The sequence below is a fragment of the Oncorhynchus masou genome, chromosome 29 (genome assembly GCF_036934945.1).
Source record: "Oncorhynchus masou masou isolate Uvic2021 chromosome 29, UVic_Omas_1.1, whole genome shotgun sequence".
NCBI classification, from domain to species: Eukaryota; Metazoa; Chordata; class Actinopteri; order Salmoniformes; family Salmonidae; genus Oncorhynchus; species Oncorhynchus masou.
The window spans coordinates 76,724,664-76,743,380 of record NC_088240.1 but is presented as its reverse complement, the minus strand read 5'-3'; the positions used below and the strand labels follow the sequence as shown (position 1 = coordinate 76,743,380).

Here is an 18,717-nt window from a genome sequence, read left to right as displayed (position 1 = left end):
TGTTAGCACCTGCCTCCTCCTGTCTGTCTGCCCTGCCTCACTCCTCTACAGGGCTCTCAGCTGACTGAGTAGCTGTTAGCACCTGCCTCCTCCTGTCTGTCTGCCCTGCCTCACTCCTCTACAGGGCTATCAGCTGACTGAGTAGCTGTTTAGCACCTGCCTCCTCCTGTCTGTCTGCCCTGCCTCACTCCTCTACAGGGCTCTCAGCTGACTGAGTAGCTGTTAGCACCTGCCTCCTCCTGTCTGTCTGCCCTGTCTCACTCCTCTATAGGGCTCTCAGCTGACTGAGTAGCTGTTAGCCCCTGCCTCCTCCTGTCTGTCTGCCCTGCCTGACTCCTATACAGGGCTCTCAGCTGACTGAGTAGCTGTTAGCACCTGCCTCCTCCTGTCTGTCTGCCCTGCCTCACTCCTCTACAGGGCTCTCAGCTGACTGGGTAGCTGTTAACACCTGCTTCTACCTGATTGCCGCCACACCATTTACACCCTTTCCATCTGGATAAATAAAGAGTTTCAGAGATTAAAGCTGACAGATAAAGTCAGGTCTGTCTGACCCCATAATGACCCTGTTAGTGTTTCCTGTAGTGTGAACTTTAATCCCCTGGTCTCCAGCTAGTCTGAGTGTCTTCCAGGCTGACCTTGTGGGGCTGACACAGCTGAGGTGAGACACACAGTTAGTCAGCCTGCCAGACTGGATCTCTCCATCTCTTTCTCTCTAGGGGGCACAAAGTGTCCCAGGTTTCCTCTGTGTGGCTAAAAGTCACAAACACACATAAACATGCACTAATACACACACACATAAACACACACCTCATGAATACGGCATCACAAATACACACACAAACATCAGATCAGCTAAGTGTCTTATTCTGAGGTCATATATTTCAAATCAGCGCAATATTCCTTGAACAACTGGCTTTGAAAGCTATTTTTAGTCAGCTACAAGATGCAAGGAAAGCAAACCAACACAACAGCTACTCGACAAACATAATGTTTTCTGATGAAGAGTAACCTCTGCAGCTATAGGAGCCTCAACAGCAATAACAAGAGAGCACATGACCAGAGCAGAGCGATGAGCCAGCTCTCTCCCCCATCACCATCCCAGCTCTCTCCCCCATACCCAGCTCTCTCGCCTATACCCAGCCCAGCTCTCTCCCCCATCACCATCACAGCTCTCTCCCCCATACCCAGCTCTCTCCCCTATACCCAGCCCAGCTCTCTCCCCCATCACCATCCCAGCTCTCTCCCCTATACCCAGCTCTCTCCCCCATCACCATCCCAGCTCTCTCCCCCATATCCAGCTCTCTCCCCCATCACCATCCCAGCTCTCTCCCCCATATCCAGCTCTCTCCCCTATACCCAGCTCTCTCCCCTATACCCAGCTCTCTCCCCTATACCCAGCCCAGGTCTCTCCCCCATCACCATCCCAGCCCTCTCCCCCATCCCCAGCCCAGCTCTCTCCCCCATCCCCAGCCCAGCTCTCTCTCTCTCCCATCCCCAGCCCAGCTCTCTCCCCCATCACCATCCCAGCCCTCTCCCCCATCCCCAGCCCAGCTCTCTCCCCCATCCCCAGCCCAGCTCTCTCTCTCTCCCATCCCCAGCCCAGCTCTCTCTCTCTCCCATCCCCAGCCCAGCTCTCTCTCTCTCCCATCCCCAGCCCAGCCCTCTCCTCCATCCCCAGCCCAGCTCTCTCCCCCATCCCCAGCCCAGGTCTCTCCCCCATCCCCAGCCCAGCCCTCTCCCCCATCCCCAGCCCAGCTCTCTCCCCCATCCCCAGCCCAGCTCTCTCTCTCCCATCCCCAGCCCAGCTCTCTCCCCCATCCCCAGCCCAGCTCTCTCTCTCTCCCATCCCCAGCCCAGCCCTCTCCTCCATCCCCAGCCCAGCTCTCTCCCCCATCCCCAGCCCAGGTCTCTCCCCCATCCCCAGCCCAGCCCTCTCCCCCATCCCCAGCCCAGCTCTCTCCCCCATCCCCAGCCCAGCTCTCTCTCTCTCCCATCCCCAGCCCAGCTCTCTCCCCCATCCCCAGCCCAGCTCTCTCTCTCTCCCATCCCCAGCCCAGCTCTCTCTCTCCCATCCCCAGCCCAGCCCTCTCCTCCATCCCCAGCCCAGCTCTCTCCCCCATCCCCAGCCCAGGTCTCTCCCCCATCCCCAGCCCAGCCCTCTCCCCCATCCCCAGCCCAGCTCTCTCCCCCATCCCCAGCCCAGCTCTCTCTCTCCCATCCCCAGCCCAGCTCTCTCCCCCATCCCCAGCCCAGCTCTCTCTCTCCCATCCCCAGCCCAGCCCTCTCCTCCATCCCCAGCCCAGCTCTCTCCCCCATCCCCAGCCCAGGTCTCTCCCCCATCCCCAGCCCAGCCCTCTCCCCCATCCCCAGCCCAGCTCTCTCCCCCATCCCCAGCCCAGCTCTCTCTCTCCCATCCCCAGCCCAGCTCTCTCCCCCATCCCCAGCCCAGCTCTCTCTCTCTCCCATCCCCAGCCCAGCCCTCTCCTCCATCCCCAGCCCAGCTCTCTCCCCCATCCCCAGCCCAGCTCTCTCTCTCCCATCCCCAGCCCAGCCCTCTCCTCCATCCCCAGTCCATCTCTCTCCCCCATCCCCAGCCCAGCTCTCTCCCCCATCCCCAGCCCAGCTCTCTCCCCTATACCCAGCCCAGCTCTCTTTCTAGATAGATATCCCCCTGCGGCAACGGAGGAGACGGGTCCAGCCAAGACGCAGCCACTCTGGAGAGTGAGAGGCAGTGAAGGGGATGAGCAAGAGAGGAGAAAGAGAGGAGGGGTGACAGAGCATGGCGGCCGTGCCAAACGAACAACCATAGATCTGCAGCGGCTGCCCTGTCAGCTAAGACTCCAGCGGCGACCTGACAAGTCCGACTGACATGGGAAGAAGCGCTTGAGCATCATCTGTCTTTTTATTTCAGAGGCCCTGCTGCAAACGAGCGATGCAGAGCTGGATATGAACGGGGGTCTCTGTTCTGGTTGGCTGGTGCTGGTGGTGACAGCTTTGGTGAGGCTAGTTGACACGGTGGGAGGCAGGCTGAACTTGTAGAGGGCTGGTGTGTGAGAGAGTTGGGCCGGGAAACAGCTGAGCACCAGAGCTCCAGATGGTACAGAGAGAGGGGAGGCTGTGGGTGAAAGGGTGAAAGGCTAAAAGAGTAAAAGCCTGTCAGATAAAGATACGGGTGGATGGCCTGTTCCTGAAAACATTTCCTCCCTCTGCTCCACCCTCTAATGGTACATACACCTGTCATGAGAGGGTAGGCCATGCCTCATTACTCCAGCTTAGTCATTAACCCCACCACCTGTAGGACCCTGCATGGGTTAACATGACTGACAGCCTGGGCTAAGAACTAAGTAGTGATCACCAACTTTTTTCTCCAGACCTACACTAGCCTGATTCATCTGATTCAAAGAATAAAGGCCTGTACGATCGGGTGATAAGTGGGGAAAGGTGTGAAACACGGTGCTCTGTAATAGTCCACCGTGCTTTATTTCTTCTATCTGTTGTTTGTGGTAATGATATAGACAATAGCAGTGTTGTGCACATACCAACACACACACACACACACACACACAATCTGTCAGCATTAAAGGTACGGTGGCGTGTCAGTGTCACGTTCTGACCATCATTCGTGTGTGTTTTCCTTGTTTTAGTGTTGGTCAGGACGTGAGCTGGGTGGGCATTCTATGTTGTGTGTCTGGTTTGTCTATTTCTATGTTTGGCCTGATATGGTTCTCAATCAGAGGCAGGTGTTAGTCATTGTCTCTGATTGGGAACCATATTTAGGTAGCCTGTTTTGTGTTGGGTTTTGTGGGTGATTGTTCCTGTCTTTGTGTTTGTGGCACCAGATAGGACTGTTTTGTTTTTTTCACGTTTCTTGTTTTGTAGATTGTTCATTGTTCATCTTGATTAAAGATGTACAAAACTAACCACGTTGCATTTTGGTCTGCCTCTCTTTCACCAGAAGAAAACCGTTACAGTCAGTTTCATAACTCACTCTCAGACTGAGTCACTGTGTTCACCAGCAAGGACTGTCACACTGCGCCCACACATGGCCACTCTAATAAACACACAGTCACACACACACACAAGTGCGTACGGGCACTCTCATACACATGCACACACACACATGCAGACACTCTCGTAATCACTGTCTATTTCTCCCAAACACACTGATCAAAGGGTTGTCACCCTACACTGTCACCGAGACACTCAAATAATTGAGCAACAGAATGATGACACACTGGCAAGGCCAGATGACACACACACACACACACACACACACACACACACACACACACACACACCCTTTCAATTAAGTAGTTCTTCACTGAGTCGTTCACCTTGACTGTGTTTATGTGTCAGTCGATTCAGTCCTCAGCCAATCAATGCTCCAATCACTGTTCTTGTGAAGAAAGGGTTCCAAAAGGGATCTTCAGCTGTCCCCATAGGAAAACCCTTTTTGGTTCCAGATAGAATGCTTTTGTGTTCCATGTATAATCCTCTGTGGAAAGAGTTCTACAAGGAACCAAAAGGGTTCTAATTGGAACCAAAGGGGTTCTACCTGAAACCAAAAAGGGCTCTTCAAAGGGTTCTTCTATGGGAACAGTCAAAGAACCCGTTAAAGTTCTAGATAGCATCTTTTCTTCTAAGTGTGTAGAGTGAATCGTATCTGTCTGTCTGTCTGTTTGCACTTTTAATCAACTCAATATCAGGGAATCCCTTTCAGTAACGAAATATCGTAAACAAAGCAGTGTAATGGAAAGCTAGCGGGCAGTCGAGCACACGCACACACACACACACACGCACACACACGCACACACTTTATAAATACACACTGTGTACGTACACATACAACACACACACTACAACACACACCTCAAAAAGAGGAGAGAGTATGCTCACACACACACATGGGTCATTCTCACGGAATGCAGGAATGTGTAATAGGGGTTTTATTCATCCCAATTTATCGCATGTCGTGTAAAAGCACAGGGACAAAGACCAAACAAACACGTAAACAAAACACAGGTATAGGAATCAACACCACTGGTAGTACATTATAGTGATGTGTTATAGGAATCAACACCACTGGTAGTACATTATATAGTGATGTGATATAGATATCAACACCACTGGTAGTACATTATAGTGATGTGATATAGATATCAACACCACTGGTAGTACATTATAGTGATGTGTTATAGGAATCAACACCACTGGTAGTATATTATAGTGATGTGTTATAGGAATCAACACCACTGGTAGTACATTATAGTGATGTGTTATAGGAATCAACACCACTGGTAGTACATTATAGTGATGTGTTATAGGAATCAACACCACTGGTAGTACATTATAGTGATATGTTATAGGAATCAACACCACTGGTAGTACATTATAGTGATGTGTTATAGGAATCAACACCCCTGGTGGTACATAATAGTGATGTGATATAGATATCAACACCACTGGTGGTATGGTACATAATAGTGATGTGATATAGATATCAACACCCCTGGTGGTACATAATAGTGATGTGATATAGGTATCAACACCCCTGGTGGTACATAATAGTGATGTGATATAGGTATCAACACCACTGGTGGTACATAATAGTGATGTGATATAGATATCAACACCCCTGGTGGTACATAATAGTGATGTGATATAGGAATCCACCCCTGGTGGTACATAATAGTGATGTGATATAGGAATCCACCCCTGGTGGTACATAATAGTGATGTGATATAGGAATCAACGCCACTGGTGGTGGAGCATAGTGATGTGATATAGGAATCAACACCACTGTTTGTACAGAATAGTGATGATATATACTGTAGGCATCAACACCACTTGCAGTACAGTATAGTATAGGAATTAACACCACTGGTGGTTAAAGTGATATAGGTATCAATACCACTGGTGGTACGGTATAGTTATGTGGTATTGGAATTAACACCACTGGTGGTAGAGAATAGTGATGTAGTATAGGAATCAACACCACTGTTGGTACAGAATAGTGATAATATATACTGTAGGCATCAACACCACTTGCAGTACAGTATAGTATAGGAATTAACACCACTGGTGGTAGAGAATAGTGATGTAGTATACTGCAGGTATCAACACCACTTTTGGTATAGTATAGGGATGTGGTAAACTGTAGTTATCAACACCACAGGTGGTGCAAAATAGTGAAGCATTTATATTTATCAGGTGCTTACTAAAGAACTGACATTGCATACAGACCTGCATGAGCCTTAGTCCAGTGTGTAGATACTCTAGTCTTACTCCAGTGTGTAGATACTCTAGTCTTACTCCAGTGTGTAGATACTCTAGCCTTACTCCAGTGTGTAGATACTCTAGCCTTCTCCAGTGTGTTGATACTCTAGTCTTACTCCAGTGTGTTGATACTCTAGTCTTACTCCAGTGTGTAGATACTCTAGTGTGTAGATACTCTAGTCTTACTCTTTTCAAACTAGAATCCATATATCCTGAGGCTGCATTCATTGTAGCTGGGGATTTTAACAAGGCCAATCTGAAAACAAGACTCCCTAAATTGTATCAGCATATCGATTGCGCAACCAGGGCTGGAAAAACCTTGGATCATTGCAATTCTAACTTCCGCGACGCATATAAGGCCCCACCCCGCTCTCCTTTCGGAAAAGCTGACCACGACTCCATTTTGTTGATCCCTGCCTACAGACAGAAACTAAAACAAGAAGCTCCCGCGCTGAGGTCTGTTCAATGCTGGTCCGACCAATCTGATTCCGCACTCCAAGACTGCTTCCATGACGTGGACTGGGATATGTTTCGTATTGCATCAAACAACAACATTGACGAATACGCTGATTCGGTGAGCGAGTTCATTAGAACGTGCATTGAAGATGTTGTTCCCATAGCAACGATTAAAACATTCCCAAACCAGAAACCGTGGATTGATGGCAGCATTTGCGTGAAACTGAAAGCGCGAACTACTGCTTTTAATCAGGGCAAGGTGACCGGAAACATGACCGAATACAAACAGTGTAGCTATTCCCTCCGCAAGGCAATCAAACAAGCTAAGCGTCAGTATAGAGACAAAGTAGAATCTCAATTCAACGGCTCAGACACAAGAGGTATGTGGCAGGGTCTACAGTCAATCACGGATTACAAAAAGAAAACCAGCCCCGTCACGGACCAGGATGTCTTGCTCCCAGGCAGACTAAATAACTTTTTTGCCCGCTTTGAGGACAATACAGTGCCACTGACACGGCCCGCAACCAAAACATGCGGACCCTCCTTCACTGCAGCCGACGTGAGGAAAACATTTAAACGTGTTAACCCTCACAAGGCTGCAGGCCCAGACGGCATCCCCAGCCGCGCCCTCAGAGCATGCGCAGACCAGCTGGCTGGTGTGTTAACGGACATATTCAATCAATCCCTATCCCAGTCTGTTGTTCCCACATGCTTCAAGAGGGCCACCATTGTTCCTGTTCCCAAGAAAGCTAAGGTAACTGAGCTAAACGACTACCGCCCCGTAGCACTCACTTCCGTCATCATGAAGTGCTTTGAGAGACTAGTCAAGGACCACATCACCTCCACCCTACCTGACACCCTAGACCCACTCCAATTTGCTTACCGCCCAAATAGGTCCACAGACGATGCAATCTCAACAACACTGCACACTGCCCTAACCCATCTGGACAAGAGGAATACCTATGTGAGAATGCTGTTCATCGACTACAGCTCGGCATTTAACACCATAGTGCCCTCCAAGCTCGTCATCAAGCTCGAGGCCCTGGGTCTCGACCCCGCCCTGTGCAACTGGGTACTGGACTTCCTGACGGGCCGCCCCAGGTGGTGAGGGTAGGCAACAACATCTCCTGTACTCCCTGTTCACCCACGACTACGTGGCCACGCACGCCTCCAACTCAATCATCAAGTTTGCGGACGACACAACAGTGGTAGGCTTGATTACCAACAACGACGAGATGGCCTACGGGAGGAGGTGAGGGCCCTCAGAGTGTGGTGTCAGGAAAACAACCTCACACTCAACGTCAACAAAACTAAGGAGATGATTGTGGACTTTAGGAAACAGCAGAGGGAACACCCCCCTATCCACATCGATGGAACAGTAGTGGAGAGGGTAGTAAGTTTTAAGTTCCTCGGCGTACACATCACAGACAAACTGAATTGGTCCACCCACACAGACAGCATCGTGAAGAAGGCGCAGCAGTGCCTCTTCAACCTCAGGAGGCTGAAGAAATTCGGCTTGTCACCAAAAGCACTCACAAACTTCTACAGATGCACAATTGAGAGCATCCTGGTGGGCTGTATCACTGCCTGGTACGGCAACTGCTCCGCCCACAACCGTAAGGCTCTCCAGAGGGTAGTGAGGTCTGCACAACGCATCACCGGGGGCAAACTACCTGCCCTCCAGGACACCTACACCACCCGATGTCACAGGAAGGCCATAATGATCATCAAGGACAACAACCACCCGAGCCACTGCCTGTTCACCCCGCTATCATCCAGAAGGCGAGGTCAGTACAAGTGCATCAAAGCTTGGACCGAGAGACTGAAAAACAGCTTCTATCTCAAGGCCATCAGACTGTTAAACAGCCACCACTAACATTGAGTGGCTGCTGCCAACACACTGATTCAACTCCAGCCACTTTAATAATGGGAATTGATGGGAAATGATGTAAAATATATCACTAGCCACTTTAAACAATGCTACCTAATATAATGTTTACATACCCTACATTATTCATCTCATATGTATACGTATATACTGTACTCTATATCATCTACTGCATCTTTATGTAATACATGTATCACTAGCCACTTTAACTATGCCACTTTGATTACATACTCATCTCATATGTATATACTCTACTCAATACCATCTACTGTATCTTGCCTATGCCGCTCTGTACCGTCACTCATTCATATATCTTTATGTACATATTCTTTATCCCCTTACACTTGTGTCTATAAGGTAGTAGTTTTGGAATTGTTAGCAAGATTACTTGTTGGTTATTACTGCATTGTCGGAACTAGAAGCACAAGCATTTCGCTACACTCACATTAACATCTGCTAACCATGTGTATGTGACAAATACAATTTGATTTGATTTGATTTGAGGTACTCTAGTCTTACTCCAGTGTGTAGATACTCTAGTCTTACTCCAGTGTGTAGATACTCTAGCCTTACTCCAGTGTGTAGATACTCTGGTCTTACTGCAGTATGTAGATTCTCTGGTCTTACTCCAGTGTGTAGATACTCTGGTCTTACTCCAGTGTGTAGATACTCTGGTCTTACTCCAGTGTGTAGATACTCTGGTCTTACTCCAGTGTGTAGATACTCTGGTCTTACTGCAGTATGTAGATTCTCTGGTCTTACTCCAGGGTGTAGATACTCTAGCCTTACTCCAGGGTGTAGATACTCTGGTCTTACTCCAGTGTGTAGATACTCTGGTCTTACTCCAGTGTGTAGATACTCTGGTCTTACTGCAGTATGTAGATTCTCTGGTCTTACTCCAGGGTGTAGATACTCTAGCCTTACTCCAGGGTGTAGATACTCTGGTCTTACTCCAGTGTGTAGATACTCTGGTCTTAGTCCAGTGTGTAGATACTCTAGTCTTACTCCAGGGTGTAGATACTCTGGTCTTAGTCCAGTGTGTAGATACTCTGGTCTTAGTCCAGTGTGTAGATACTCTAGTCTTACTCCAGGGTGTAGATACTCTGGTCTTACTCCAGGGTGTAGATACTCTAGTCTTACTCCAGTGTGTATATACTCTAGCCTTACTCCAGTGTGTAGATACTCTAGCCTTCTCCAGTGTGTTGATACTCTAGCCTTCTCCAGTGTGTTGATACTCTAGTCTTACTCCAGTGTGTAGATATTCTAATCTTACTCCAGTGTGTAGATACTCTAGCCTTACTCCAGTGTGTAGATACTCTGTCTTTCTCCAGTGTGTAGATACTCTAATCTTACTCCAGTGTGTAGATACTCTAGTCTTACTCCAGTGTGTAGATACTCTAGTCTTACTCCAGTGTGTAGATACTCTAGTGTGTAGATACTCTAGTCTTACTCTTTTCAAACTAGAATCCATATATCCTGAGGCTGCATTCATTGTAGCTGGGGATTTTAAGAAGGCCAATCTGAAAACAAGACTCCCTAAATTGTTTCAGCATATCGATTGCGCAACCAGGGCTGGAAAAACCTTGGATCATTGCAATTCTAACTTCCGCGACGCATATAAGGCCCCACCCCGCTCTCCTTTCGGAAAAGCTGACCACGACTCCATTTTGTTGATCCCTGCCTACAGACAGAAACTAAAACAAGAAGCTCCCGCGCTGAGGTCTGTTCAATGCTGGTCCGACCAATCTGATTCCGCACTCCAAGACTGCTTCCATGACGTGGACTGGGATATGTTTCGTATTGCATCAAACAACAACATTGACGAATACGCTGATTCGGTGAGCGAGTTCATTAGAACGTGCATTGAAGATGTTGTTCCCATAGCAACGATTAAAACATTCCCAAACCAGAAACCGTGGATTGATGGCAGCATTTGCGTGAAACTGAAAGCGCGAACTACTGCTTTTAATCAGGGCAAGGTGACCGGAAACATGACCGAATACAAACAGTGTAGCTATTCCCTCCGCAAGGCAATCAAACAAGCTAAGCGTCAGTATAGAGACAAAGTAGAATCTCAATTCAACGGCTCAGACACAAGAGGTATGTGGCAGGGTCTACAGTCAATCACGGATTACAAAAAGAAAACCAGCCCCGTCACGGACCAGGATGTCTTGCTCCCAGGCAGACTAAATAACTTTTTTGCCCGCTTTGAGGACAATACAGTGCCACTGACACGGCCCGCAACCAAAACATGCGGACCCTCCTTCACTGCAGCCGACGTGAGGAAAACATTTAAACGTGTTAACCCTCACAAGGCTGCAGGCCCAGACGGCATCCCCAGCCGCGCCCTCAGAGCATGCGCAGACCAGCTGGCTGGTGTGTTAACGGACATATTCAATCAATCCCTATCCCAGTCTGTTGTTCCCACATGCTTCAAGAGGGCCACCATTGTTCCTGTTCCCAAGAAAGCTAAGGTAACTGAGCTAAACGACTACCGCCCCGTAGCACTCACTTCCGTCATCATGAAGTGCTTTGAGAGACTAGTCAAGGACCACATCACCTCCACCCTACCTGACACCCTAGACCCACTCCAATTTGCTTACCGCCCAAATAGCTCCACAGACGATGCAATCTCAACAACACTGCACACTGCCCTAACCCATCTGGACAAGAGGAATACCTATGTGAGAATGCTGTTCATCGACTACAGCTCGGCATTTAACACCATAGTGCCCTCCAAGCTCGTCATCAAGCTCGAGGCCCTGGGTCTCGACCCCGCCCTGTGCAACTGGGTACTGGACTTCCTGACGGGCCGCCCCAGGTGGTGAGGGTAGGCAACAACATCTCCTGTACTCCCTGTTCACCCACGACTACGTGGCCACGCACGCTCCAACTCAATCATCAAGTTTGCGGACGACACAACAGTGGTAGGCTTGATTACCAACAACGACGAGATGGCCTACGGGAGGAGGTGAGGGCCCTCAGAGTGTGGTGTCAGGAAAACAACCTCACACTCAACGTCAACAAAACTAAGGAGATGATTGTGGACTTTAGGAAACAGCAGAGGGAACACCCCCCTATCCACATCGATGGAACAGTAGTGGAGAGGGTAGTAAGTTTTAAGTTCCTCGGCGTACACATCACAGACAAACTGAATTGGTCCACCCACACAGACAGCATCGTGAAGAAGGCGCAGCAGTGCCTCTTCAACCTCAGGAGGCTGAAGAAATTCGGCTTGTCACCAAAAGCACTCACAAACTTCTACAGATGCACAATTGAGAGCATCCTGGTGGGCTGTATCACTGCCTGGTACGGCAACTGCTCCGCCCACAACCGTAAGGCTCTCCAGAGGGTAGTGAGGTCTGCACAACGCATCACCGGGGGCAAACTACCTGCCCTCCAGGACACCTACACCACCCGATGTCACAGGAAGGCCATAATGATCATCAAGGACAACAACCACCCGAGCCACTGCCTGTTCACCCCGCTATCATCCAGAAGGCGAGGTCAGTACAAGTGCATCAAAGCTTGGACCGAGAGACTGAAAAACAGCTTCTATCTCAAGGCCATCAGACTGTTAAACAGCCACCACTAACATTGAGTGGCTGCTGCCAACACACTGATTCAACTCCAGCCACTTTAATAATGGGAATTGATGGGAAATGATGTAAAATATATCACTAGCCACTTTAAACAATGCTACCTAATATAATGTTTACATACCCTACATTATTCATCTCATATGTATACGTATATACTGTACTCTATATCATCTACTGCATCTTTATGTAATACATGTATCACTAGCCACTTTAACTATGCCACTTTGATTACATACTCATCTCATATGTATATACTCTACTCAATACCATCTACTGTATCTTGCCTATGCCGCTCTGTACCATCACTCATTCATATATCTTTATGTACATATTCTTTATCCCCTTACACTTGTGTCTATAAGGTAGTAGTTTTGGAATTGTTAGCAAGATTACTTGTTGGTTATTACTGCATTGTCGGAACTAGAAGCACAAGCATTTCGCTACACTCACATTAACATCTGCTAATCATGTGTATGTGACAAATACAATTTGATTTGATTTGATTTGAGGTACTCTAGTCTTACTCCAGTGTGTAGATACTCTAGTTTTACTCCAGTGTGTAGATACTCTAGCCTTACACCAGTGTGTAGATACTCTGGTCTTACTGCAGTATGTAGATTCTCTGGTCTTACTCCAGTGTGTAGATACTCTGGTCTTACTCCAGTGTGTAGATACTCTGGTCTTACTCCAGTGTGTAGATACTCTGGTCTTACTCCAGTGTGTAGATACTCTGGTCTTACTGCAGTATGTAGATTCTCTGGTCTTACTCCAGGGTGTAGATACTCTAGCCTTACTCCAGGGTGTAGATACTCTGGTCTTACTCCAGTGTGTAGATACTCTGGTCTTACTCCAGTGTGTAGATACTCTGGTCTTACTGCAGTATGTAGATTCTCTGGTCTTACTCCAGGGTGTAGATACTCTAGCCTTACTCCAGGGTGTAGATACTCTGGTCTTACTCCAGTGTGTAGATACTCTGGTCTTAGTCCAGTGTGTAGATACTCTAGTCTTACTCCAGGGTGTAGATACTCTGGTCTTAGTCCAGTGTGTAGATACTCTGGTCTTAGTCCAGTGTGTAGATACTCTAGTCTTACTCCAGGGTGTAGATACTCTGGTCTTACTCCAGGGTGTAGATACTCTGGTCTTACTCCAGGGTGTAGATATTCTGGTTTTAGTCCAATCTGTCGATGCTCTAGTCTTAGTCCAGTTTGTAGATACTCTGTTTTACTCCAGTGTGTAGATATTGTATTCCTCTGCCTCCTCCTGTTGATCTGTGGTTGGCAGGGAGGACTGCAGCTGAGGAGGCCAATCAATACTGGACACTAAACCCCTTCTCACCCAGGACAAACACTGCTGCCACACCCAGGCAGGCGGACTTACACACCACGCTGCTCTCTCCAGCTCTTTACACTGCAGTATCAGCAGCACACACTCACTTCTTCACTAAATCAAGTGTTAAACAACAGCTTAGAAGAACCCTAGCCTATATTCAGTCACCATGGTGGTCAAAATCGTTGGACAGAAACATTGCCATGGTTACAACATGCTTGACTTTTAAGAATAATTCTGTTTTAAGAATCAAACCATGAGGGACTGACTACTCACAGAAAGTACCACTCCAGTATGTATTTCTAACCTTTTATCTTCTCTTCAATTAAAATGCTCTGTAGGCTGTGGAACACATCAATATTCACCACCATGTCAAATTCACTCTTTTCCCCGTGTCTGCATGACATCTCACAGTAATAAGTAATAACACCATCCATTAGTTCACCCGAAGTCAGTGTGTGACTCACTGTCAGTGTGTGACTCGTGTCTAAACAGGTGCCCTGGCCTGTATATCCATGGAGATCCTATTCAATTACTAGTTAGTATTCTAACTCCTAATTCTATGTGTATAGCGCTAGTTTAACACAGTTATCATGGCTTCACTATTCACCTCACACCCGCTGCCAGCTGGTTTACATTCTAGACATCAACTCATTCTACAATGTCTTTCATCCTTTGGAAACTTCATGTGTTGTTATCTCTAGTTCGCAGTTATTTCTAAAGGGGGGGGCACCTCACTTACTCACCACCATGTCACATTGCTGACCTCAATACCACAGCTGGGGTCAATTCCATTTCAGTTCAGGCAGTTGAAATAATGATAATAATGGGCAGCTTTAAATTTGTTCACTGGATTTCAAGTAATGTTGTGCTGAAATTAAATGGAATTGATCCCATCCTTGTTCACCTCTAACCTACCTGTGTCCTTCAGCCATTTAAAACTACTAGGTACTGTACCTCAGTGCTGAGAAAGACTACTACAGTACTAATATATCTTCAAGCAAGTAGCCTCCACTGTGTCTCGAGGTTTTTGCTTAAAAGGGAAAATCCACTCAAAAACAACATTTTGCTGTTCTTTTCAGTAGTCCACTGTTGATACAGTCCGAGTTTTCAAGCGATTGGACTTTCAAGAAGCAACGTGTCACCAGCCACATCATCATGCTGTATTGAGTGTTCATGAATCAGTATGTATTGAATGTTCTTTTGCGGATGTACAAAGTGGATGACAAATATTTCACAATGCACTTTACGTAAGTACTTTCCTCCTGTTTTTCTGTAGCATATCACAATCCACTTGTTGTTGATGTTTCCTATTGAAGACTGTACTGTACATATTAATAATTACATATGCTTATTCTGTACATACATTATATGATTTCTGAGGTGTGTTTACCTTTAATCATATGCATTATTGTTTACTACCTCGCCCCCCCACCCCACCCTGACTCCTCAGCAGTCCTGACGTTGATTTACCTAAAGTGTCACAGATGGGTATTGTCCAGGACAATCCCAACCTGAATAGCCCTCCATGCAATCCCATACACTCTTTCCCTCACATATACCCCTCCCTCTCCATCTCAACCCCTCCCTCCATCTTCCCTCCTCTTTGCCTGCAATATAATTCAGCATGTCTTCCCTCTCTCTGCCTGCCTCTCTCCCTCCAGCCCACCTAATCTCTCTTTCGCTCTCTCTCTGCCTGCCTCTCTCCCTCCATCCCACCTCATCTCTCTTTCTCTCTCGCTGCATGCCTCTCTCCCTCCATCCCACCTCATCTCTCTTTCTCTCTCGCTGCCTGCCTCTCTCCCTCCAGCCCACCTCATCTCTCTTTCTCTCTTTCTGCCTGCCTCTCTCCTTCCAGCCCACCTCATCTTTCTTTCTCTCTCTCCCTCTCTCTCTCTATTTATACACGTAATACTATACTACACAATAGAATATTCCCCTATTTTCTCCCTCTCCTTCTCTTCCTTTATCTACCTCTCCCTCTCTGTGAACAACAACTATCATAGCATTTTCAATCTGCCTCCCCCGTCTCTTCCTCTCCATCCTTCTCTCGCTTTCCCTCCCACACACACATACACTCTGCCAGGCATCATCCTAAATCAAGGTAGGAGAAGAGGGAGGGAAGGAGGGGAAACGTACACACACAGCAGCACATTTAACACATATTGTCGCTGACATCTTGGCCAAACGTGAATTGTCAAGCCCCATCTAAACAGTGATTTGGTTACCATCCACCCCCTTCTTCATTCCCCGGTCCTCACAGCCTATTCACACACACACACACACACACACACACACACACACACACACACACACACACACACACACACACACACACACACACACACACACACACCGTACGGAACAGCAGCAAGCAGGACCCCTGTTCTCCCACCCAAGCCGCAGCCCCCAGCCCCAACCACAGCCCCCAGCCATAAGGGAAGAATAGCAGGTCTTACTGAGTCTCCGTGAGCCGATGCATCCCATGGTGTATTCACAAAGGCCCTGGATACAAGCAAGGAAGCGTTACCCTGACACCATACATTCTCTCTCTCTATCTCACGCTTCTCTCTCTTGCTCGCTTCGCTCTCACTCGCTCTCTTGCACACTGTCTCTCCCTCCCTCTCTGGCTCTCTCTCTCTTCTGCGCTTGCTCGCTCAGTCTTTCTCCCTCTCTCTTTACCAGTGCAGTGAGAGTCTTATACGATCCCGCTAGTAAGTTAGTATGACTGAGAGAGGCATCTTTTAGTTAAATATGGAAGAATGATATTATTATTATTATTATAATTGCTATAACTATAACTTGTATTATTACTATTATTATCATCAACATGTGTTGACATTGTGAACATAATTATTATTACCATAATCATATTATATCTGTATTATATCTGTAGTGAAATCCTAGAGATATGGTGAATAGGAAAGGGAAGCATCATATTATTGACAGGCAATACTCTTGTCCATTAGCCTGTGAAGGGCAGTGTGTTGAATGCTGTGGCTTGTAGCCATACCATTAGAGGTTCAATAGCAGAGGACTGAGTGGTGGGCTTTGTCATCGTTGTCATTGTTGTGGATATAACTGCACTGCTGTAATATTGGAGCTCTAAAACGGGGTTCTCTCTCTGTCTCCCTCTCCTGTTCACGAGCTGCCTAACAACACACTGCAGCGGTTTCCCAGCCCCTCTACCCATCCTACTCTCCCCCTCTCTCTGTCACACTCACACTCTCAAATAACACACACACACACACACAGGGTATTCCTTAAGCATCAAAGATCTCCAAAGCCTTTGCTCTGTGTCATCCCCCTCTCCATCGATCCTACTCTCTGTCATTGCTCTCTCTCATCTCTCTCTCTCATCTCCCTCCTTCTCTCTCTTTATTCTCTCTCTCCCCCTGTTTTCCCTCCCTCTCCTCCTCGTACCATCCCCCTCTCTCTCCCTCCCCCTCTTTCCTGGTTACAAAAACAATGAGAGGAGTGGCCTCATTATCTGCACCCATCTATCTCTCTCATCTCATCTGACCTGCATACACCTCCCACCAAATCTAATTCCCCTATCAATTCAATTTCAATTTTAGGGCTTTATTGGCATGGGAAACATACAGTTGAAGTTGGAAGTTTACATACACTTATGGATTCATTAAACTCGTTGTTCAACCACTCCACAAATGTCTTTTTAACAAACTATAGTTGTGGCAAGTCGGTTAAGACATCTACTTTGTGCATGACACAAGTCATTTTTCCAACAATTTTTTACAGACAGATTTCACTTCTAATTCACTGTATCACAATTCCAGTGGGTCAGAAGTTTACATACACTAAGTTGGCTGTGCCTTTAAACAGCTTGGGAAATTCCAGAAAATGATGTCATGGCTTTAGAAGCTTCTGATAGGCGAAATGACATCATTTAAGTCAATTGGAGGTTTACCTGTGGATCTATTTCAAGGCCGACTGTCACGGCTGGCTGAAAGACTGGACCAAGGGGCAGCATGGTAAGCGTACATTTTCTCTTTATTAAAAATGACACTGACAAAACAAAGAACAAAACCAAACCGTGATGCTTTGGGCTATGTGCCCTGAACAAAGACAAAGTTAACTTCCCACAAAACAGGTGGGGGAAAAGGGTACCTAAGTATGGTTCTCAATCAGAGACAACGATAGACAGCTGCCTCTGACTGAGAACCACACCCGGCCAAACACATAGAAATAGAAAATCATAGAACATAGACTGCCCACCCAAATCACACCCTGACCAAACCAAAATAGAGACATAAAATGCTCTGGCAGCTCCGGACGGGGGGAGACTCTGGCAGCTCCGGACGGGGGGGAGACTCTGGCAGCTCCGGGCGGGGGGGAGACTCTGGCAGCTCCGGACGGGGGGAGACTCTGGCAGCTCCGGACGGGGGAGACTCTGGCAGCTCCGGACGGGGGAGACTCTGGCAGCTCCGGACGGGGGAGACTCTGGCAACTCCGGGCGGGGGGAGACTCTGGCAACTCCGGACGGGAGGGGAGACTCTGGCAGCTCCGGACGGGGGGAGACTCTGGCAGCTCCGGACGGGGGGAGACTCTGGCAACTCCGGGCGGGGGGGGAGACTCTGGCAACTCCGGACGGGGGGGGGAGACTCTGGCAACTCCGGAAGGGGGGACCTCTGGCAGCTCCGGACGGTGGGGGGGGGACTCTGGCAGCTCCGGACGGGGGGGGAGACTCTGGCAGCTCCGGACGGGGAGGGGGAAGACTCTGGCAGCTCCGGACGGGGGGAGACTCTGGCAGCTCCGGACGGGGGGGAGACTCTGGCAGCTCCGGGGGAGGGAGACTCTGGCAGCTCCGGGGGCTCTGGCAGCTCCGGTCGGGGAGACTCTGGCAGCTCCGGACGGGGGGAGACTATGGCAACTCCGGACGGGGGGGAGACTCTGGCAACCCGGACGGGGGGAGACTCTGGAAACTCCGGACGGGGGGGGGGGACTCTGGCAACTCCGGACGGGGAGACTCTGGCAGCTCCGGACGGGGGGAGGCTCTGGCAGCTCCGGACGGGGGGAGACTCTGGCAGCTCCGGACGGGGAGGGAGACTCTGGCAGCTTCGGACGGGGGGAGACTCTGGCAGCTCCGGACGGGGGGACTCCGGCAGCTCCGGACGGGGGGGAGACTCTGGCAGCTCCGGACGGGGGAGG

General features: G+C 48.5%; 1 protein-coding gene across 3 annotated transcripts in view; it reads right to left on the bottom strand.

Moving 5' to 3' along the window:
* Positions 1 to 16,148, bottom strand: part of LOC135520606 (uncharacterized) — a 37,362-nt gene extending 21,214 nt beyond the window's left edge. For all 3 annotated transcript variants that reach the window (XM_064946276.1, XM_064946277.1, XM_064946278.1), the window contains exon 1: positions 16,008 to 16,148. In XM_064946276.1, the coding sequence (XP_064802348.1) occupies positions 16,008 to 16,035 (28 nt within the window). In that variant the 5' untranslated portion in view covers positions 16,036 to 16,148. The remainder of the gene's footprint in view (positions 1 to 16,007) is intronic.
* Positions 16,149 to 18,717: the final 2,569 nt, after the last annotated feature.